The sequence below is a fragment of the Coffea arabica genome, chromosome 10e (genome assembly GCF_036785885.1).
Source record: "Coffea arabica cultivar ET-39 chromosome 10e, Coffea Arabica ET-39 HiFi, whole genome shotgun sequence".
Classification (NCBI taxonomy): domain Eukaryota; kingdom Viridiplantae; phylum Streptophyta; class Magnoliopsida; order Gentianales; family Rubiaceae; genus Coffea; species Coffea arabica.
Genome location: NC_092328.1, coordinates 1,453,295 through 1,477,096, shown reverse-complemented (window position 1 = coordinate 1,477,096; position 23,802 = coordinate 1,453,295). Strand labels below are relative to the sequence as shown.

General features: G+C 35.9%; 3 protein-coding genes across 3 annotated transcripts; 2 read left to right on the top strand and 1 right to left on the bottom strand.

The window, feature by feature from the left end:
* The first annotated feature begins 2,259 nt into the window (after nt 1–2,259).
* On the top strand, nt 2,260–8,065 carry LOC140015289 (zinc finger CCCH domain-containing protein 6). The gene is made up of 4 exons (XM_072067310.1): nt 2,260–2,726; nt 5,701–5,910; nt 6,576–6,700; nt 6,799–8,065. Exons 1-4 carry the CDS (start codon nt 2,667–2,669, stop codon nt 7,913–7,915), a joined length of 1,512 nt encoding a protein of 503 aa, XP_071923411.1. The 5' UTR covers nt 2,260–2,666; the 3' UTR covers nt 7,916–8,065.
* Nucleotides 8,066–9,149: 1,084 nt separating this feature from the next.
* LOC113712258 (uncharacterized) lies at nt 9,150–11,343 on the top strand. Its single transcript, XM_027235589.2, has 2 exons — nt 9,150–9,613; nt 11,148–11,343. The coding sequence occupies exons 1-2, from the start codon at nt 9,257–9,259 to the stop codon at nt 11,175–11,177; spliced, it is 387 nt and encodes a 128-aa protein (XP_027091390.1). The 5' UTR covers nt 9,150–9,256; the 3' UTR covers nt 11,178–11,343.
* Nucleotides 11,344–11,829: 486 nt separating this feature from the next.
* LOC113712257 (uncharacterized) lies at nt 11,830–16,128 on the bottom strand. The gene is made up of 7 exons (XM_027235588.2): nt 15,854–16,128; nt 14,722–15,339; nt 13,940–14,127; nt 13,344–13,567; nt 13,003–13,202; nt 12,206–12,331; nt 11,830–12,107 (listed from the first exon to the last, which is right to left on the bottom strand). Exons 1-7 carry the CDS (start codon nt 16,004–16,006, stop codon nt 12,009–12,011), a joined length of 1,608 nt encoding a protein of 535 aa, XP_027091389.1. The 5' UTR covers nt 16,007–16,128; the 3' UTR covers nt 11,830–12,008.
* Nucleotides 16,129–23,802: the final 7,674 nt, after the last annotated feature.

The window sequence follows — 23,802 nt, the reverse complement described above, 5'->3', positions numbered from 1 at the left end:
TGTCATCTCTGGGCTGAGAGGTCTCGAGTTTAAGCTACAGTCGGCCAATGCATGCCAAGAATTCGTTTTTAAAAAAAGATTATTAAAGTAATTTCCTGTTGAGAGTGTTTGAGTTTAAGCTACAGTTGGATGGGGGGAGGAATGGGTCGAGGGGTTTGAAAGGAGGGGCTCTAGATTCGAGATCTTTTATTTCATTAAAACACATTTCTCAACACATATTATTCTAAATAATACTTCGCTTGCATCATAAACGTATTTCTCAATTCATTTTTTTATATTTTCAATCAACTTTTTATCTCACATACATCACATCACAAAAAGTGCTGCAGTAATTATTCCAAATAATTCTCTATCCAAACAAACCAAATGTAAAAAAAATGTCACAGTTGGGCCATATGTACCAAGAAAATGTTTTTCACAAATGACTAAAGTAATTTCTGGCTATGAGTGTTTCCCTTTTTAGTGGTAGTTCAATTTTGAAAAGAAGGGCCTTGTCTTGAGTTTGAGTGAAGTTGAACGATATGCACAAAAAATGGAGGGCAAAAAATGAATGATCCTCAAATTATATAATTGGTTAACTTTATCGACCATTTTTAACTATTGAGTGTATATTTTTGCCAATTGAATTTGTAAGAAGGTATACTTTTTACTAGAAAATAATTTTAGAAACCCTTCTTAAGATTTATGATAATGTCATTTGGCATTCTTAAAGTTTTAGAAATATCACTTAACTTTCATTTTACAATTTATAGATGGGACCATTGATTTTTTTTTGGGTAGAAAGACCATTGATTACTATCAGAGCATATAAACTGACAAAATTATCTTTGCTATTTTAACAATTTTTAGGCAAAACATTAATAAAGAGAAATTTTTAAGTAAAATATATAAATATTTTATTATAATCAAATTGGTAGAAAATTTAATATAAGACAAAACAAAAAAGGAGAATTAGGAGAAAATATCTCTCTTATTAAATATTTATAAGAATATTTTAATGATACAAGGATGAGATTGTTACAAAAGGTATGATTTTAGGAGAAATTAATAATAATATTTTTAAAATTTTATGAGTGCCAAGTGATATTAACATACACTTCAGTGGACCCCTAATCCAGGATAAGAACCACCAACATTTGAAACTAACGATAACCACGTAATCAAAATTTTACAGGTGTGGTGACGCAGTAGGACCTAACTCCAAAATCAAACTAGTTTAGTTTAGAGCGTTCACACATTTTGTTCTCTTTGCACCAAAAATGACTGAGTTTACAGATTCTCTTCCAAATCAGCATTGTTTATTGTTTACAACAAATCCTACTCGACAATTCACGAATCTTCCAAATCCGATTAAAAATAAAAAAGAAAAGAAAAGGTCAACAGTAAGAACACGATTAAAAATACTAAAAAAAAGAATTCGGATCGACCACTATTACGTGGTATTATAGATAAAACGGGCTGAATAGCCCAGCATTTGCCAAGAGAATTGCCCGTTGGACTGCGCGGAACTAAGTTTGGACTTCAAATGGAACCGGTGCTGGGCAAGGGTGTGCTAACTAGCCGCTTATACAGATTCTCTTTTTGGGCCGAAGCTGCCTTCTTACATCTTAGGGCTTTTTCTAATTTACTAATATACATACTAATAGAGCAAATGATGAAGTAAATGGTTACCAAATTAATATAAAATTCCTGTTTTGGTCCACTTCACTCTTTTATTTAGTGAGGTGGTAAAAAAAATAAATAATAAAAACATATAATTTCTAGACAGAAAGTTAAATCACTAAAAAAATATGCGTTTGTATGGTTGACTGACTAAAGGTGTATATTTTTGAATTGATTGAAGAAAATTAATTATTAGCCAAAATAAAAAATTTAAATTGTTTAATGATGACAATTCATGTCATTTGGCTGCAGTTTTATTTTTCGTAATAGAAAAATCTGCACAGCTATAATCATATGAAAAGAAAAAAACAGGCAAATCCAAAATTACAGTTTGAAAAAAGATTTGAATAATTTATATATTAGACAAATGGGACGGAGTTTCAAGAATTCAAGCATCGAGACTTCCAATCTGAGGAGGCGTTACGGTCAATCGTACGTTGATAGTACGCAATGTTCAAAATCAGGAACCGTCGTCGTTTTGGCTTCTGCCGTAAAGTAGGGAATCTAAAACCAAAATCCAAAACCAGAAAAAAAAACAGAGTGTTGAGTGAGTCCCACACTCTGTCTATAAAAGAAGGCAGGTGACGGTCCCAGTCACGTTAATTTCACGCGCTGGACTGGGGCCCTCTGGCAGGTTCCAACGAAATTGTTGTAGAAAAAGAAAATAAAAAACAAGAGAGGCAAAAACAAAATAAAAACTTAATAAAGGCAAAGGATCTAGGGTTCCTATTTTAGGGTTGCCTTGGATCGATCTCTCTCCTCTTCGCCCATTTACATATCCCTCTTCGATAAGTTTACATGCAGGTTTTGTATTGATGTGTATATATCGAGAAGAATAATCGGTCTCCTTACAAACATCGGCCTGTTTTGTTTTTGTGGATTGGTTAGTAAAAGAATTAGGGGTTTTTAAGGGTTTTGAAAAAGCCAATTGATAATAAATCCCCCAATAGAGTTTGGGTAGTTAAGATAACTTTTTGATTGGTACTATATTGTCATATGTAATAATGGGAGGATCGCAGAAATCAAAAAGGGTTAGATGGCCTTCCGATGATAATCTTTGTCAGGTAAACATATATGTTTTTTGTTAAAAATCCTTAATTTTTTCCATGCATATTGATTATTTTCTTTTTAAACAATTGGGGATAAAAGACAACTCCCATTATCAATGTTGATTGAGAGATTGGGTTTCTTCTTTTCATTTTGGAGAGGTTTAATCTAAATAAACCGGGTAAAAAAATTAGCGTGGGCTGCGGATATTGTACAAAAAAATATTTTATTCTTGTAAGTATATCAGTAAAGTTTGTATCTTGTTCTGTTTGGATGTGGTTAGTAAGTGAAACCGAATTGGATATTTTCCTTTTTATTTTTGTACTGGAGTTGCTAATGAAATGAAAATGTTTTTCAACCCTTTGGCTTTGCCAAGTTCAAATTCGGAAACTAAAGCTAGAGAAAGAATGTAGTTTGAAGAAAAGGAACAATCTTTTTACTATCTATAAATTTCAATTGGGAATTCCAATGATCTAAATGGTGATATTATTTGAAATTGAAGTCCATTGAACTTAATTTGGATAGTATTTCAAGTGTTTGGTAGTTTGGAAGTAGAAAATGTTTATAATAGTTAAAGGCATGATGCTGAATTTGACTTTAATCGATCTAACTTAGGTTAGTGTGATTTCAAAATGCTTATAATGAATAGAGTTAGTTTGATTGGTAAATTGCCTTCACTTATATAAATTCTGGATTAATATCCTGAGGCAAGATTGCTGCTAACAAGTCTATAGTAACTTCAAACACTTTACAAAGAAGATTGTATCCTTTTCGACTGTGACTTTGTAAAGGTTGATGACACTCACAACGTGAAATTCTTACACCAAACTTGTTTCCCCAACTAATAGGAAAGACTAAATTAGATGTTTCTTTGGGTGCTAAGCTCATGCTTTTGGTCATTTAAAAGGTGATAATTGAATCAACTGAAAGATTCTATGGCATTTTTCCTACAAGTTTCTGAATGCTGTGACCTGTGAATGAAGAGAAGTGTTTTATTTATAATAACCTGGAGAAGTAATTAACTTAAATCTTGAAAGGGCTTTAGTGCTATGCCTTCTTTTTCGAGCATGAGATTACATAACAGGGTGGAATAAGAATATAGGTGGAAGTTTTGCCAGCTTATATAGTATAAATGACTATTCAGGAGAAACAAAGCCTTCATATTCTTCTCTAAGCTTAAGAAAACTTTTAACTTATTTGTGTTTCAATGAAGTACCATTGCAGAGATACTCTGAGAGACTGGATTACCTCAAGCGTTTTGGTGACTTTCAGTTGGTAACTATTGCACAAATAACTTTGAAAGATTGGTTTAGGTCAGGCATGTTTGCTGCAAGTGTTGTTGTATTATGGGTCTTGAAATGGGCAAGAGGCTGTGCAAGTAGGAAATATGAGCAAAGGCTAGGGTATGAGAAAATGCATATGCTGGAGTTACTTCAGTTTGTGGCTGGTAGTTGGGTAGTAGTCAAAGTTTAGGGAATTCCAAGGTCAATGTCTGCTTATTTTGAACTTTTGTATGATAGAACATGATTTTGTGCATTATTCATGAGTAATCTATACAAAAAGCTAGAAGTGGAGGTTAAACTTTTTATCATGGACTTTAAAGATACTTAATCTCTCCTGACATGTGATGATGATAATAGTATGGAGCAGGGTGTTTCTGGAATATCAGACAAGAATATATTACAACCATAAGCATACCAGCCTTTTGATTAAGATAAGATGGTTTGTCCGCACATGACACTGAATTTGGGGTTTGAGGGCAGTGGTACAGTGACGGGTCAATATTATGTTCGGATGTACTAATTTCTTGGTGGGTTGAAGAGGTTTGCACCAAAAAATAAAAATAAAAATTCAAACAGTAGGAAGAATGAACTGTGCTGAACTGGCGACTAGAAGGAGCTTGACTTGGCATGTTAACTTATGTCCATGCTTAAACAACTGTGGATGATTAGTATAGAATACTTCAATAGGGGGATTTTCCAAAATGATACTTGGGAAGGAGTGAACAATCTGCAAAAGATGTAATCCTAGACATTGGTAGACATTGAACTCTATTAACTTTTCCCCGTGACAAGCGCATCAGCATTCAAGTAGTGTATAGCATCTGATATTGTTGATACCATCTATAGTTCTTGATTTTCAGAATCTTGAAAGAAAGTGAGCGATGGTTGAGTGCATCAGGGCCATATCTGTCTTGGTCAAGAGGTTTATATCATCTCGCTGCTTTAAAATGAAAATTTGGGTTTTCAGTTCAAAGAAGACACGTATTTTCTATTTTGTCATATTCATCTAGTCCTTTACTTTTCTATGACAGTCTCCAGACTTCATTGTGCATCTGAGCATCAAGAACTGTGTAGTATGTGCAGCACAGGGTTGCCAATGTTCAAAATTTTGTTGTGCTTTGGACAATACGGTTCCACACATGCTTCCAAAGCTGGTCACAGATAAGCTGCCTTGTCACTGGTGAATGAGGTTAGACAAGTGGATGCAAGGATGCTACCACTTTCTTGAGAAGCAGTCATGCTCATCTGTGTTTTTGCATCTGGGATGAGTTGGTTTGGATTGTGGCAATTTGTGGAGGGAGGGGAGAGAGGGAGACAAGTGGGGTGAAAGTATTCTAAGGCCAAAATCGATTGGAGCTACTGAAGTGTTTTGGAACTTGGGAAGTGTGGTTTAATGTGGAAATTGCTTTTGCTGGCAATCTGCTTTTTGTAGTAGTTCTAACTAGACAATTTGTCTGTCAAGTTTTCTGCTTTAAATTTCTTTACTTGGTTGTTCATATTCTTTTGTAACTTTATCTGGTTATTCTGGAAGTTGTGTGTCTTTTCATTCTTTTATTGCTTTATTGTTTGCATGCTTTAATGGATACACTATCAAAATTTTCACGGGAGTATTTTATCTGCTTGCCCCTTTCTTGATAATGTGGTACTTACAAACTTATATGATTGATTTATATTTGTGTTTGATGGATTCATGTATTTCTTTTAATAGGTAAGACTGTTTTTATCGGAAGAGACTCCTGCACAAGTTGGGTTTGGGTGTCAGGATCACCTCCAAGCAAAGACATCATGGTCATCAAACTCAAATTCCTTAGTGTCTGATGACAATTTACCACCAGGCTTCGAAGGAACTCAGCCTGCAAATCTACTTTGGAATAAATCACCCCAAATACCTCTTATCAAATGGAAATGCCCTCCTAGAGTAAGAGATTTTTTCCACTGAATTTGTAGCGTTTATATTTCTCTTTAAACTCGAGCCATTCTTTCCATGTATGGGGAAAGGAAGAATAACATTGGGAAAGAGGATGATTTTTAATCAAATTTGTGATCAAAATATGATTGAGTAGAAACAAAGATGACTTATGGTGCTACTATTTTATTTTAAAATTATTTTTGGGTGTAATTTGGAGTTGTATACTTGCATGGAGTTGAAAATCTGCAGTTTTAGTTTGTGTTTTATGGAGTAGAGGATGTCACATGGGGTGAAATAACAGATTTTCATTTAGGTTTTGGATATTTCCTGAATTACAGGGTAGGACGATAACTAATTGTCTCACGAGTTTCCCACTGAATTTATATTCGTTTAGATTGTGTGAGTTTGTTTCCACTTTGGTTTTCAATTTAGCATAAAGTCATATGTATGCAAAACAAAGTTGCTCGTAAGATTCCAAGCTTAAAGTTCTGTACATCTTTGTGGAGAAAGAAAATTTTCTTGGAAATCACTCTTTGTAGTGATGTGAACTGTCTCTTAAAGTGCATGATAAAGTATACTAATTGAAGCCAATTTGCAGGTGCACGATCATGTAATTTGGGTTGCAGAACCCGTTCCTTGTTGTAACATTCTGTTTGTTCCTTTGGATTTGGCAGTTTGTATTGGATGATGCTTGGAGAGTGGTTGCCGGAGAAGAAAGTGTAGAAGTTGAGCGTGAAAATAGGCGGGAGAACACAGTGCTTGAGGCAATTTATCCACGACCATCTGCTATTCCTCCAGAGTGGGTTTTCTTTCTTACTAGGTGCTTTATATTTGGATGTGTTTTGAGACTTATTAGCATGTATGGTTTTTCCTCAAATTACATCTATTTCCATGCAGTCCTTCTACTGATGCGGGTGCAGAAATCTCTTCTGATGAACCAGTTACTCTTATTCCCATCACTCCTATTGAAGATGAAGATGCACCTGCACCTACAAATGCATTATTTGATTCTGTGACAATGAACACTCTTCCCCTCAGCTTACAGTCCCAGCCCTTGACACCTGGAGCTTCCTCATCTCATGTGACAATTAATCATCCCCAGAGAGCCCCTGCAACTGAGGTAATCACTGGAGTGGATCTTGATGTTGTAGCAGCTGCACATGCTGCCTTGAGTGCGGTAATGACCAACACCAATCAAGGAAATATGATTGACCGCGACTTGCTCATCAAAATTCTGAGTGACCCAAAAATGGTTGAACAATTGGTCAAGAACCATGGATCCTCCACTAGTACACAAACCATGCCAGCGACCAGCATGCAGAATGTGCCAACTAATATGCAGCATGTGGCATCTATCAGTACTCGAATGCCTGTTGCAAGCATGCAGAATGTGCCAGCCACTGCGATTCCAAATATTGCATCAACCACCACACAGAGTATACCAGGCCCTAGCATGCCAAATAGGCCCAGGCCAATGACACCAGGAATAAGTTTATCTGATCAGTCTCAGATTTCTATTAGTAGAACAGATCGGTCTTTAGCCCACATGAGCAGACCAGAAGTTGTTCCACCCCCTGTTACAGCTGCTTCTGGTGGGGTCTTCTACCCTCCGAGTCGGATTGCACCTATTTCCAATATGCGGCCGCCAGTGCCTGATGTTGTCTCAGCTCCATCTCCATCTGTAGGGGCTCCTGTTGCAAAGGATATTAACTACTATAAGAGCCTGATCCAGCAACATGGAGGAGATAGACAAGAACCAATGCTGCATTACAACAACCGCAGCAACACTCACTTGCTCTCGGCCAGAGAACCCTTAAATAACCCGAAATCCAGAGATATGAAACCCAAAATAATGAAGCCTTGTATGTATTTTAACAGTTCGAGGGGATGTCGGAATGGAGCGAACTGTGCATATCAACATGATGAATCATCACCCCAGCAGAGGGTTAATGGAATGCCAGATTCACAAAGCGCTAAGAGAATGAAAATGGATAGGGAGATCACTGGTACATAATCAGTACAGTTAGCATCTCCATGTATATCATTTTTTGTTTTTTGGGTGGAATGCTAATTGTAGTGGGCCGTTTTCTTTTGTTTGCATTTTTAATACTATACAGCAAAAGAATCAATTTTTAATTTATTTATTTTTGATCGGTTGAGATTATTTTGACATTTTGCAAATGTGCGACTTGATGGTTGGCATTTATTTGACATGGTTCCCGGAATTTCATAATGTGACCTTTTCCTTGTTTCCTGCCTTTCAGTGCCTGATGTCGGTTGAACATCTTTGGGAGTTCGATCGGCGATGATTGTTGTTGTGTTCTCAGAAAGATGCTCAAAAGTTCGTAACTATTGAATTTGTGGATATTTACTATATGTAGTTCTTTTTTTTTTTGGGTCTTTCCACTCATTATTCTTTCAATTCTTTTGCTTTCTGATACGTTTATGTGCATTGACGTAATAATTTTAGACAAAACTACAACTTAAAAGTTTATTCGGAAAGTTAAAAAGGGAGAGATAAGCTAAAACAATTTTCCCGTTTAACTTAAAGTTTTTTTTTTTCTTTTGTTTTACGGCTTCTTATATTTCTATACCCGGATTAGCAGTTTGTTTTATTGAATCGAATCTTGCCTAATCCCTGTCACAAACTAAAAATATTGTGCTCAAAATAAATGTACGATCCAATGCTAAAGGATGGAAATTAACAAACTAAGTTGGAAACTAATATGTGAGATTTAAATATGAAATTGTAAAACGAAGAAAAATATATGAATCCCTATATCCTTAATCCAAAATAAATTTGGCAAACAGACATAGAGAACAACAAAGCTAACCACAATTTAGGGGTTAAAAAGAGGGCAAAACAACGAAGAATTCTCGCATTTGAGGACCCCAGTTTGGTGTCGGGAAAACAATACTATGAAACGAACAACACTTGCTGGGCCAAAAAGAAGAACACCGCGGATCATAAGCCCCGTTCTGTTAGTCTCAGTGGACCAAGTGAATAACTGTTTTTCGGCCAAGGTACTTCCGGACGGGGGTCACAAGGCTCCACACGCGTCTCAGCCCAACGGACTCTCCCGCCCAGGGAGTTTACTCGTTTCCAAGCCTGTATCTCTACAGTGACGGCCCGGGGACTTTCCTGGGTCCAAACCCACACAGGTGGTGGTCCTGACCCGCTCACTTCGTCCGCGGTGTGTTGGCCGCTTTAGCCGCCAAAACATCAATTAAAGAAAAGCATGGCTGTTAAGACGACCGATGTGGGACTGATTAAAGGAGGGTTCGACCTCGCCGGGTTTGTGCAAAACCTCAAGCGAGAGAAACAGAAGAAGAGGAAAAAGGAAAGGTGGGGAAAATGTTGAAGTTCCTGTCGAAGGTGAGGATCGAGTTCAACGCATTGGATCCACGGACGGCGGCGTGTATGGAGTTTTTGGCTCAATGCAACGCCCGCAAGGCTAAGGAATCGAACCCAGCTTGCCAGGTCCAAGTTAAGCGCCGGACCGACGATCAACCCCCTCAAATCACCGTCACCTTCGTCAACGGAGTTGAGGAGAAATTTGACGCCACCGCCACTCCAGCGCAGACCATCCGGAACATGATTCTGGAGAAGGGTCAGTACCTGGAGACCGAGCAAATGTTCCGAGAGGCTGGGGAGCGGTGGCCTGTCATTATACCTGAGGAAGAGCTCAACCAACCATTCCCTGGTATTAAGGTAGCTTCTTTTTCCAATTTTTGGGGTTTTTTTCCTTGATTATAATTTCGATTTGGGTTGGGAGTGGCTGTGGCATTTGGTCGAACAAGTTGTGTGCTTGATGAGTATATCTCGTTAACTTTAGAGTTTGTAGTTATAGGTTGATTATGGGCTTATATGATTTTCCTTTTGCTTTTTTTTTTTGGGATGATTATGAAGCAAAATACATGATCAAAATTTAATTTTTCTGCTAAACTTTAGGTCTCTTTTATTGGAGTCTGCCAAGTTTTAGTTTTCACGCTCAACATGTTCTTCATTCTATAAACAACGGTAGAAGTTAAATTGTGAAAAATGCTAATATAAATGCAAATAATGTGCAATTTGATAGTACACATCAGCTTTAGATTCTTGAGAAATACAAAGAGCTGAAACTCTCTCTTCTTGTCACTGAATATAGAAATAATGTGCAATTTTTATATCGAATTGGGCTTCTCATTCATTACGATTTCAACTTTTTTTTTGGCCCTATTTTACCTTGTAAATGCCAAAAGCAAAAAGTACAAGCGTATTTCACGACGTGTATTTCGCATTTAAGCACTCTGGTGGGGTGGTGATTTTCATACTCGAAGTAAATGCTTTGATGGACTGTGAGCTACTGTTGCCATGACGCGGTGGTGTTAAATTCCTGTGTCCCTCTTAGATGTTGCTCTTCGCTCCATGTATTTGACCCTTACGCTGATAAGCCTTGAATGAGTGACAGCTTTGGTTCACTAAACCGTTAAAAGTACTCGACTTGGATTAGGTAATTTCTAGCTAAGATTCATGGTACTAGCTCTCTTACCAATCCATAGATCAAGAAATGAATGGCCGAGCAATTTGTATGGTGGTTCTGTTGAGTTTATTTTGAATAGCTTTGAGCTCATAAAGTATGCCATTTTTATTAGTGGTTCATAATTGGACGTACGGGCCGCATGGTAATGCCTCTTGAATTAGCAGCATCATTCTCAATAGAGTAAATGGCGAAAATTATCACTGAACCATCTAAAATAGCACGGTTTGATCATTGAACACCTTTTTTTTTTTTTTTTGCCAAAATGGTCATTCAACTCCTTAAAGTGGGTCTTTTGGGTCATATCGTCCAATTTCGCTAGTAAACCAACAGTAAAGAAGCAGATTTGACCTGCTATTGTACATTTTTAGGGACAAAAGTGTCTTGCATTGCAGGTGATTTTCAGAGAATGATCCCAAAGGCCTGTTTTAAGGAGTTAAATGACCTTTTTGGTTGAGGAAAAAAAAAAGTTTGGTGACCGAGCCATGCCATTTTTGATAGTTTAGTAGCCACTTTCGCCATTTACCATTCTCAATGTTCAAGTTCCCTTTATTACATGACATTATTTCAAATCATCTGCATGGTGCTGAATGTCGTGAATGGAAATATTTTGCTTGATTGTAGGCGTAGGATTAATTTTCTATAGCAGATTGTATACTCTAGTTGTAATCTAAAGTATACACGGCTTTGAGTACATAATTCCTTGTGCTTGTTTTTCTGTTCCAGCCGAAGAAAGCAGAAGAGAAGAAGCAGTGACTGCAGTCAGCAACGTCGAGGATATTATTTGAGCAATAGGGCCGAGTCTTTTAGTTGTGACTTGAATCTCAATCTTGAAGACAAATAGTTTGTACATCTGCATTATTGAAGGCTCAAACTTTTAAACTGGATTCATAATCTGTTTAATCAGCTTTCCATTCTTCTATTTCCCCTTCGTAATTTTAAATCAGTTAGGAAAATTTTAAATCACTTGGAATTTTGGACAAGACAGCAAATGATGGAATGCACTGAGAAGAGCTGAAGGAACATTTAGGTGAATCAGGAAATCTGCTCGAGGTTTTCTAATTCCTTCAATCTGGAAGAAACGGATGAAGGCTTCCATCAAGGCCTGGTTGAATGTTCTATAACTGAACATTTCAGGTAAGTGTTGCTGCAGACCTATATCGCTTGGCTTGCATGCCCAAGAGCAATAATTGCTTCCGATTAAATAACTGAACATTTCAGACAACTGCAGACGTATATCGCTTGAGTATGCAAGTAAATGCCCGGCGGCAATGATTGCTTCCGATTATCTGTTGACAAAAAAGAACTAATACAGTAGGACCCAAGTGAAACAGTAGTGAGCAATCAGTAAAACAGAATTCCTGCCTCGGGCCGAAGTCAAATTTCCCCACAATCTATATACTCACAATTTTCTGTACATCCGAATCTAAGTAGTTTTCTATTGAACCCTAAATCACATCCTGGTGAAAAGGTAAAAAGGAAGAAAAGGAAAAACAAGGGTGTATTGTTGCCATTTAACAGTCTGGCTTAAAATAAAAGACCCGCTTAGCCATCAATAGTCTGGCTTAACATAAACTATCCGCTTTTCTATCGATCTTCCCGTCGGACTATATTGGGATCAGATACCATGTCCATCATCATCTTCTCAGGCGAGTCCTCCCAGTTTCCAAACGTCTTCAAGTCAACCTGCACAGAAATTAGAAAGAAATACTTGAATAATTAATCTGAAATAGTTCTGATTTGATCAAGTTTCAAACGCAGAAGTGTCCATTCCCTTTATCTACCTTCCGTCTTTGCTCAGTGAAAAGCTCTTCTCGCTTCTTGTATGAATTTTGAACTTCTTTTGCTGTTCTTCCTCCTAATCCCCATACCTCCACCTCTAAAACTGAAGCTTCAAGTGGTAAAAACCCCTAGAATAAGGAAACTATAAGTCTTCATAGATACCACAAAGTCACTTTTAGCTTTTGACAAGGTTTGTGAGTTCAATATTCAAGTAACCCTCAGATAACAAAAAAGCAATACTATTAAGTGTGCCCGACGGTTGAGGGGCACTCAGTTTAACATTATCCCACTGAACCAGGAGTGAACATAAAGGGGCAATTACCACCATTCCACTAGATAATTTGGATTCCTAATTGCAATAGAGAAAGAGTTGAGTACAATAGTATCGTTAACTGTAAAGACTTTTAAGTAAACAAATAGTACTGAAGGGTTCTACTACATGGCAATTGGATGAGGTCAGGTTGACATCTGCTCACTACTTGAGGACGATGGAAGTATGAGATGAATATAGACTACAAAATTACAGTCTTCCCATAGATCATACAACATATCCCAATATGCATCCCATGGTTTGCTTGTTTCTTTCAGAGTAGTTGCTTATTGTAATTTTCATCTCCATGAAGCAAGACAAAAAAGAGCACGAAAAACCTTAGTGCCACCAATTTCTATAGTGAACCAAGAAATTGGTTCTAGGGCAACAAGAAATCCCAGTACCCAATCAGTGGAAAAAAAGGCATACATGATGACTTGCAGGTAGAAGTGATTGTCTCTAGCAACCTGAACATCATTAAAACTGTACCTGATCAGGGATGAGGGGACCATGTTGATAAGTTTTGTCAACAGCATGATGACGAAAAGTAACTCTAACAAAATCCTCATCCATAAGTATTCTCTCATTCCCAATGGATCCTCCAAATGCAATTCCAGCTGGCTTTGGATGAGGGTCATATGCCCTCATAGTTGGATGCAAGTGGCTATACACAAAATTTTTTTCCCTCCCTGCAAAGGAATAGTAACAATTTTTGAACATTACACAAGTACAGAGATGGATTTCTCCTAACTTGCTGAGAGAATACAATTTGTGTTCATTCTAAATTTTAAAAAAAAAAATAAAAATAATTCTGTTTAGTGTTTCCCTACCTGAAGACAAGTAAACATGAAAGACAGGATCTATTGCATAGAGGCTACCAGAACTTCCGTAGAATGCTTCCCTATTTTCAAAACCCTGATGTGTGAGGGCACCAAAAATTGACCTCCTTTCATTGTTATCATTCTTGCAAGCAGCAATGAGCACTAGCACTGGCCCATTATAACCCTCAACATGTGACCAGAATCTATTTAGACCTTTCCCATGGAGAGATGACCTGCACATAATTAATAAAAGATCATGAGGTTACTAACTGCAGGTGTCGGCCAACATAAAGTTTGCAAGTGCAATGGAAAACCCACATGTCAGCAAGTCAGGCTTTTACACTTAAAACCCCTTACTATATCTAAAGAGCACGTTTTCCTGAAAGAAAATTTTCAGGTGCACCTAAATCACCCATATTCATGCAAGTTATATTACACATTTCTCAAGATCACAGGTCCATCAGAAGTAACTAGGTGCATAGCTAAACATATAACTTGAAGTGGAGAATTAAAAAGGTGAAAAAGTACACAGAAATTGCAATTAATACCAGCAAAAAGACGTAGGGAAACTAGAACAAACACAAGAGAGAGAGAGAGAGAGCAACTTGTAAAGTAGATTTACGCATATCCCATCTGTTTCACTTGGGAAGCATGCTTTTAAAATCTCTTCATTTAGAGTACCACTTAGGGTCAATGATATGGCCCAAGCCCTTCCACATGTAAGAAGGTGGGTATTGCAAACTTCTGCTGCAGAATTGGCATGCACAGGGAAGCACAAATCCTCCGATTTGCCCTGCAAATTAGGTATCCAGAGTCAGCATACTGTATAAGCTTAATATGTACTTATTGCCCACATTGTTTGACAATGCCATTCTACAGCTTTGTATTATCAATTTTGTGTCAGATGGGGACACACAAGAAGTCAACTACTCTAATAAACTGCAGACAATATCAGAACATCCAAAAACACTCACCTTATGGGACCCCAGAACGACATTAACAGGCATGGGCTGGGACAATGAAGAGTTCTCAAAGAGCCAGAACCCAAAATAACTATTTATTTTGACACGTTACACAAAAAGAGTTACAGCTGAATATTGAGTAAAGGAATTGAAAGCACAAACCTATTTCCAGAACAAGTCATCATGAGAGAGACACATGGTTTTGAACTTCCGATTTCTAAAGAGCTCAAAATAGAGGATCTGTTCGCCTCAAAGAATGTTGCATTTACCAAATTAAATCATGTAAAACAAGTTGTGATTTGTCCTTACCACTTGTTAGACCATGTAACATCCAATATTGACTTCTAAACATGCGAAGGAAGATACAAGAAAAGGTTCACAAAAAGCAAAGATAATACATCCAGAAAATCTCAAGGAAAAGGTACCTCATGGGTTGTAAAGTAACCCAATCTTGTATACACAAAATGCGCCAGGCAATCTGCAAGATATGGCACTGTCTTCACTCCCCACATGTGAAATTTTGCAGCAAGAAGTTGAACATCCAAACCAGAAATTCTCGAGTTCCATAGATCAAATTTATTGCTTGATTCTGCACATGACTCAACAGCTGACAGCACCAAGTGATGAATATCTGGAAGACCACTACTCCCAGGGCTGGTAGAAGATTGCAACTTCCTTGAATCCCATGACATAATCCAACACATCCAAAGAAGCATAACTAAATCAGTGGGCAACAAGGATCCACTCATTTTACCATCATCTTCAGCTGAATCAAATTGCAGCCCCACAGGAAGGCCAGCCTTGTTATGTGCGATCACAAACACCTTGAATAAATTATTAAATGAAGCTGAAGTAACTGTCCTTCCACAGCAATTCACGTAACCTCTCAAAAACTCAACCCAACTGACCCCTCCTTTCTCAGTCAAGAAGAATTGGTCCACAATGGCAGAACCCACGTGACTCAAGAGCACCGGAAATTCTTTTGGCACCATACTTCCTTCAGTTGTTGATGATTGGTCCTCAATAATGAGGCCAAAGCATTTCTATTGTCCATAGAGAAGGAATGTAAGCATTTCAGTTGGAAAAACAGTTGATTTAACCAATTTGAATCCTAGACTAATACGATGAGAGAAAGAAAGTACGGAAATATGAGCTCACATAAGAGGTTCATCAAACATCAAAATCATCAGATGGCACACTTTTGGCTCTGAAGAATATTAATACGAAGAAGTCAAACATGAAAATTGGGAAGAAAAACTAAATCCCGCGTATCAATTATCATATCATAACAGAGGTGCGACAAACATCAAAATCATTGGGAAAAAAATTACTTTTCGGCAACTACGAACTAGGCGTTTAGTTGCATATGAGTATGAACGAGTTAAATAAGAAAATCCGAAAAAACAAAAGGCTAAACACCGCCAAAAAACAAAGAATCAACTAAAGAAAGATAGCTGAAATTGGTACGATCAGTTAGACTTATTTACTTGATGTAAAGGAATCTTGGGATGATAATTCTAACGGGGATTTCGTGGAGACTGAGTAATAAGCACCTGCCTGGAGGGAATCAAGAGGGATAAGTTCCGTTTGGGGATCAGAGAGACGGGAAAATGCTTTCTGAAGAGTCGGAAGAGCCCCAGTAGACGCTGCCAATGATTCTGCCTCCCTTTGAACCCCTGAAATTTGTTCTGTCGATGATGATTGCCCCATTATTCTTCCCCTTTTCCTTCCTCTGGTTTCCTCTTCTTTCTTCAACCTTCCACACAAACTTCTCTACACGTTCTGCTGGCTGAAGGCTTGAAGCTGCAACTGTTCTCTACCGACGGAGAAGGGGAAGGCAGAAAAAAAAAATGCTTTATGAATATCTTTACTGGGCTGGGCTTTACGCTCCCTGGACCTGACCCAAGCCCAAGACAATCAAAGTTATGACCCAAACACTTTTTCAATTTTATTTAGTTGTTATTAATGTTATAAAACTAATGAAGTAACAAGATGTGGGGTAAAATAAAATAGGGAGAAGCCAATAAAAGTAGATAACTATCTTTCTTCTATTCACTCCAAACAATCAAGAATGCACCTCTATTTATAGATGCACTGAGGGGTTACAAATTAATTGTATAAGGAGATCAAATCGTCATCCATACTCTTTTATCTTTGGACGGATTCAATAAAAATAAATAAGCTTAATAAATATAGGAGAGTTTAATTGACATTCATTTCCATTTAATTGTTTCATAACACTCCCCTTTGGATGTCCATTACACAAAAAATATATCTCGTTAAAACCTTACTAGGAAAAAATTCAGTGGGAAAAAAAATCCTAGTGAAGGAAAAAGAGTATATTGTTCTTGTGTAATAATTTCTTCCCTTAATGCAAACATTATTTGAGATCTTTTAGCCGATGCATTCCAATATTCTTCATCAGTTTCTCAAATGTGGCAATTGGCAATGCCTTGGTAAACAAATCTATCAAATTATTATCTGATCGGATTTGTAACATATCAATCTCATCATTCTTCTGCAAATCATGAGTAAAGAAGAATTTCGGTGAAATGTGTTTTGTTTGATCTCCTTTAACATATTCTCATTTTAATTGAACTATACAAACTGCATTATCTTCATATAAAATTGTTGAAGAATTTTCATTCTAGAAGGATAACCCACAACTCTTCCAGATGTTGTGGGTAATTGATCTTAACCAAAAACATTCTCGACTGGCCTCATGAATTGCTATTATTTCAGCATGATTTGATGAAATGGCAGTTAAGGATTTTTTTGTAGAATGCCAAGAAATGGCTATACCACCGCAAGTAAAGAGATAGCCAGTCTGAGATCGTGCTTTATGTGGGTCAGATAAATACCCAACATCAGTATAACCAAGCAATTCAGGTTTGGATTTATTTGAATAAAACAAACCAAGATCAATTGTTCCTTGGAAATAGCGAAAAATGTATTTAATACCATTCTAATGTCGTCTTGTGGGCGAATAACTAAATCTTGCTAATAAATTCACCTCAAATGATATATCAGGTCTTGTACAATTAGTAATATTTATTAGTGCATCAATTGCATTGAGATATGACACTTCAGGACCAAGCATCTATTCATCTTCCTCTCGTGGTCTAAAAGAATCCATATTAGGATCTAATGATCTGACGGCCATTGGAGTACTTAATGTACGTGTCTTATCCATATAAAATCGCTTTAATACCTTTTGGATAGAAGCAGTTTGATGGACAAAAATTTCACATTCTAAATGCTCAATTTGCAAACCAAGGCAGAATTTTGTCTTTTCAAAATATTTAATTTCAAATTCTTTTTTCAAATATTCAATAACCTTTTGTGTCTCTTCAGAAGTTCCAATCAAATTTAGGTCATCAACATATATAGCAATTATCACAAAATTTGACCCATTTCTCTTGATAAAGACACATGGACATAATGGGTCATTGACATAACTTTCTTTAGTTAAACATTTATTGAGACGGTTATACCACATACGTCTAGATTGTTTGAACCCATACAAAAACCTTTGTAATTTAATAAAATACACATCTCTAGGATTTGATTTACATGCTTCAGGCATGTTGAATCCTTCAGGGATTCTCATGTAAATATCATTTTTAAGATTTTTATACAAATAATCAATGACAACGTCCATCAGATGCATTTCTAGTTTTTCATGCACTGCAAAACTCACAAGATATCTATATGTGATTGCATCTATTACAAGTGAATACGTTTCATCATAATAAAATCCACGTTTTTGTAAAAAATCTTGGACTACAAGTCTTACTTTATATCTCACAATTTCGTTCTTTTCATTCATTTTTCTCACAAATATCCATTTATATCTAACTGGATTTACACCTTCAGATGTTTGGACTACATGTCCAAAAACTTGCCTTTTAACCAGTGAATTTAATTCAAATTGTATCGCATCTTTTCATTTTGACCAATCATTTGTACGTCAACATTATATGCAAAAGTACTATCAACAATTATTTCTCTTCGGTTCCAACTTTTTCTTGTAGTGACAAAGTTTATTGAATTTTCTATAATTTCATTCTCTTCAAGAGTTGACTCATCGGGAGCAATCTCTTTAGGAGGTTGAATTTTGTCACTAATTATTGATTCATTTGATCCTCTTTTCTTTCTATGAATTTTATCTTTGTAACCAAGAGGTCTCCCACGCTTTAGGCTTGTTTTAAATTCATTAGCACTTGTGATTTGTCTTTCAGAGACATTTATTTTAATCGGTCCATTTTCAGTAGGAATATGTGATTTGGTGACTCTTCTGGAGTCACTAAATGCATCCGACAATTAATTTGCAATATTTTGCAAATGTATGATCCTTTGAATTTCTAATTCACATTCTTTTGTATGAGGATCCAAGAAATTCAATTAAATTTTTCAAATGATTTCCTTTTTAGGAATTTTCTTTTTTAGTTGATTTTTTTCTCCCCTTAATATCGGGAAATGTGATTCATCAAAATGACAATTTGTAAATCTTGCAGTAAATAAATCACCTGTCAATGATTCTATATACTTAATAATTGAAAGCGATTCATATTCGACATATATTCCCAATCTTCTTTGGAGGCCCAATTTACGACGTTGGAGCGGTGCAATTGAAACATAAATCCCACAACCAAATATTTGTAAATGTGAAATATTTGACTCATAACCAAAAGTCAACTGTAGGGGAGAATAAGTATAATAATTTGTTGGTCTAATCCTCACAAGTGTTGCTGCATGTAATACAACATGTCCCCAAGCAGATGAAGGAAGTTTAGACCTCATCAACAATTGTCTAGCAATTAATTGAAACCTTTTAATAAATGACTCGGTTAGACCATTTTATGTGTGAATATAGATTACAGAATGTTCAACAGTTATTCCAATGAACATGCAATACTTGTCAAAAACATGTGACGAATATTCACCAACATTATCTAGACGAATTTTTTTTATGGATCATCTGAAAATTGTGCTCGCAACTTAATTATTTGAGCGAGCAATCTCGCAATATACCAGGTTGCAAGTAGATAATAAATATACATGTGACCATCTAATTAATGCATCAATTAGCACAATAAAATATCGAAATAATCCACATGATGGATCTACAAGTCCACATATATCACCATGAATTCGTTCTAGAAATGTAGGGAACTTTAACTTGTGATGGTCTAATAATTAATTTTCCTTGGGAGTAAGCAACACAGGAGAATTCATTTGCTTTTAATATCTTTTGATTTTTCAACGGGTGGCCATACGAATTCTCGATTATTCGTCTCATCATTATAGATTCAGGTTGTCCGAAACAATTATACCAAATTATAAAATTATTGGGATAAATAGATTTCTGGTCTATTAAATGATAAATTTCAACTGCACTAATTTGTGCATAACATAAACCAGAAGAAAGCGAAGGTAATTTTTCTAATACAAATTTCTCCGTAGAAGTGGTATTTGTAATTAATAAAAATTCACCATTTGTCTCATTTATTGTCTCGATGTGATATCCATTTTGGCGGATATCTCTAAAACTCAATAAATTTCTTGAGACTTGGGAGAGAATAGTGCATTATTTATGACAATTTTAGTTCCTTCAGGAAGAAATAGAATGGCTCTTCCGGAATCTTCAATCAATTTTGTACTACCATTGATGTATTAACATTTGTCTCTTCCATTTCAAATAAAAAAAATATTTTTTATTTTTCAATATAGTGTGCGTATTAGCACTATCAACGAGATAAATGTCATCATCATTATTATTTAATCCCAAATATTTGACATTCATTTATTTTTCAGGAAGAAAATTTCAAACAAAAATAAATAGTAAAAAAGATGCGAAAATGAGTATTAAATAGAAAGAAAAATACATGAAAGATATAAAGTATCATAAAATATCTAAACAATCATAGGATATTTTTTGACATCTTCAAGATGTTCAAAAAAATCAGTTACATTGAGGTGTGTCATATCAGTATCATCATAATCATTCTTTTGGTCGATTAAATTTGTCTCAATATTTTCGTCTTTCTTTTTCAAAGATGCTTGATAAAGGTCAACAAGATGGTCAGCTGTACGATAGGTACGGGACCAGTTACCTTCCATGCCACACCGATAGCATTTTCTTTCATAAATTTTCTTTTCTTCATTTTTCTGATCGTAGTTATTATTCTTCTTTTGAGAAATATTTTGTTGTTTGCCACGATTATAATTTTCACGGGGCACAAATCAACTACGATCACGTCCACGGCCTCCTCCACGGCCGCCTCTACGATCACGTCCACGACCTCGACAAAAATTTTGAAATTTAGTCGCATTCGCTTCAGGGAATGGACTTGCACCAGTCGGTCAGGACTCATGATTTTTTAACAATAATTCATTATTTTGTTTAGTTAAGAGAAGATATACAATGAGTTCAGAATATTTTTTAAACCCCTTCTATCGATATTGCTGTTGCAGGAGCTTGTTAGGGACATAAAAAGTAAAAAATATTTTTCTAACATATCTTCATCGGTGACTTTTTCATCACACAATAATAATTGAGAAGTAATTTTGAACATGGCTGAATTATATTCGTTGACAGGTTTAAAATCTTGTACCCGTAAGTGAAGTCAATCATATCGGGCTTTTGAAAGAATGACCAATTTCAGGTGGTCGAATCTTTCTTTCAAATCTCTCCAAAGGACAAGAGGATCTTTAACAGTAAGATACTCTATTTTTAATATTTCATCTAAATGATTGCGAAGGAAAATCATAACTTTGGCACGGTCTTGGTTTGACGATTCATTTTTTTCAACAATAGTATTACGAAGATCCATTGCCTCAAAATTAATTTCAACATCCAATACCCATAATAAATAAATTTTTCCAGAAATATTAAAAGGTACAAACTCTTGTTTTGTAAGATTAGTCATAAGAAATTAAAATATATTTATAAGTTAGAAATTTACCTCAATATGTAGTCAAAAGCTGTTTGAAAAAATACCCAATTGTTGATTCGATATTGGTAGAATCTCGACAGAGTCTTGTGATTCACAATTGCTCAGAAATGAAGTCTCGTGCTGATAACATGTTATAAAACTAATGAAATAACAAGATGTGGGGCAAAATAAAATAGGGAGAAACCGATAAAAGTAGAGAACTATTTTTCTTCTATTCACTCCATACGATCAAGAATGCACTTCTATTTATAGATGCACTGTGAGGTTACAAATTAATTGTAAAAGGAGATCAAACCGTCATCCATACTCTTTTATTTTTGGACGGATTCAATAGAATTAAATAAGCTTAATAAATATAGGAGAGTTTAATGGATATTCACTTCCATTTAATTGTTTCATAACAATTAATGTTATTATTAGTTAGTTAATCTACCCCTTAATTGGGTCTTGTGCACCAAATTGCGCGGAGTAAAGCAATGGGTTATACTAATAAATGACCAAAAAAAAAAAAGCACAGTAGTGAGATACATTAATTAAATAAGTGTGACTTTCTTTATTTAACTCTTAATCCCTCCCTCTTTTTAATCCATCTATTTGTTCTCAACAAGACTACAACACATAAGATTCCAAACAACAACTGAAAAGAAGAGCAAAAGGGAAAAGAGTTTCCGCAGCTATGATTTTCAGTTTTTGAAAACTTTTGAAAATTTAGTGCTAACATTTCTTTCCTAGAGGTGGTTCATTTTCTCTTTTCTTCCTGCCACGACTTTTCCTCTAATAATATGGGGTCAAAACTAGGGATGGCAACGGGGCGGGGGACCCCTCTCCCGTCCCCCGCCCCGTTGCCTATTAGTTCCCCCCGTCCCCTGCCCCGTCCCCCGTCCCCCGCCTCCCGCTCCCCCCGCCCCGCCCCGCCTTGCCCCGCTTCACCCGCGGGGTTAATAAAATTGTATTATATAATTTATTATAATTAAATTTTAATAAATAATCAAGTACTAAAATATTAACACATCACCAAATTATTATTCATTGTAATTTTACAATTGAAACCCATAAAAACAATCAAACAGAAGTTATTTGAATACAATCCAATATGATGAAATAAATATAACTAAAATAGTCAAGTTTTCACTTTTAGTACAAATGCAATCATTAATTCATTATTGTGTTTGTGTTTTTTTTTTTTTTGAGAAAAAAGTGTTATTCTATTAAGTGTAATTAGAAATTTAGTATAAATGTATTAGTAAATTTAGTATAACTAATTAATAAATTTTATTAGTAGACACGTATAATTATTCATATAATTGATAATATCAATTATATTACATAAACTACTATACATTATATAATACATCTAACTAATAATATCATTATCATAAGTTTATAACTAATTAACTTACATATTATATATAATTATATATAATATATATATATATATTTTTTTTTTTTGCGGGTGGCGGGGCGGGGGAAAAAAATTCCCCGTCGCCCCAAGAGCCCCCCGCGGGCACCCGCCCCCATTGCCATCCCTAGTCAAAACTAGTTTATATTAAGTTTATAACACTAATTTATATTATTTTTTTTTTGAAGTATAAGTGAGAGGTTTCAAATTTCGAAACCTCGTATATCATCCAATCCAATGCATTCCTCTTCCATTGTATTAAGTTGCTTTACGGTTGAAGATTACATATAATGTGAAGTTATAAAGCAGGATAGTAACATGACACTTCTAAACCACTGGGCCATTGGCTCAATGGCCACCAGGGAGGGACTTAAGTCCCTCCTTGGGCTGTTAGCAAGGGTTTAAACCTTACCAGCAGCGAAAAAAATTTAAGAGTTGTGCCATAGCACTTCCTTGATCTAGTTGGGTCCGTATACCCACTAGTCCCTTCCATAGCCTCCTTAGGCTCCCCTCCCCCTAAATTATGATAGAGTAGGTTATACAGATACATCATTACTGACAAAAAAAAAACATGACACTTCTAGTTTTTACTTGTATTTGTGCCACACATAAACCAGATTTTAAGTCCATTTTATGAGTTGAAAATTGATGTTTTCACAATATTTCGACGGTAACATAAACCAAGCGAGGGCAACATTGCTCAAGAAATTAGATTCAATACTTTAAAGAATCAAATGGCTGAAGGGGAACAGCAGGACAATGCCGATTGTCCTCCCTGCTTCTCTTTTGGGCTTGTTTTTCATGGCAAGCTCTAAAGTGAATGGTAAATTAAACTACTGGACTGGACGAGTGATGATGGGAGATTGGAGACCAGTCGTGGTCAGACCAGTCTTCCCGTCTTCTCTTCAGTTGCCAAGTGCAAAGTGCATTAACACCCCGTTGACAACCCTTTCCTTTCTTTGGAGTGTTTTGACTCGTGGGTCCGACTCCCTTTGTCATAATACTCCATTAATTAGCAAAACAACCCTGCCACTTCAATACATAATACATTAATTGGGTTTGTTTGGATTGTTGTTTATTTGTCAAAAATATATTTACTTGCATCATCATTACAATTTTTAACACACTTTTTTATCTTTTCAATTACC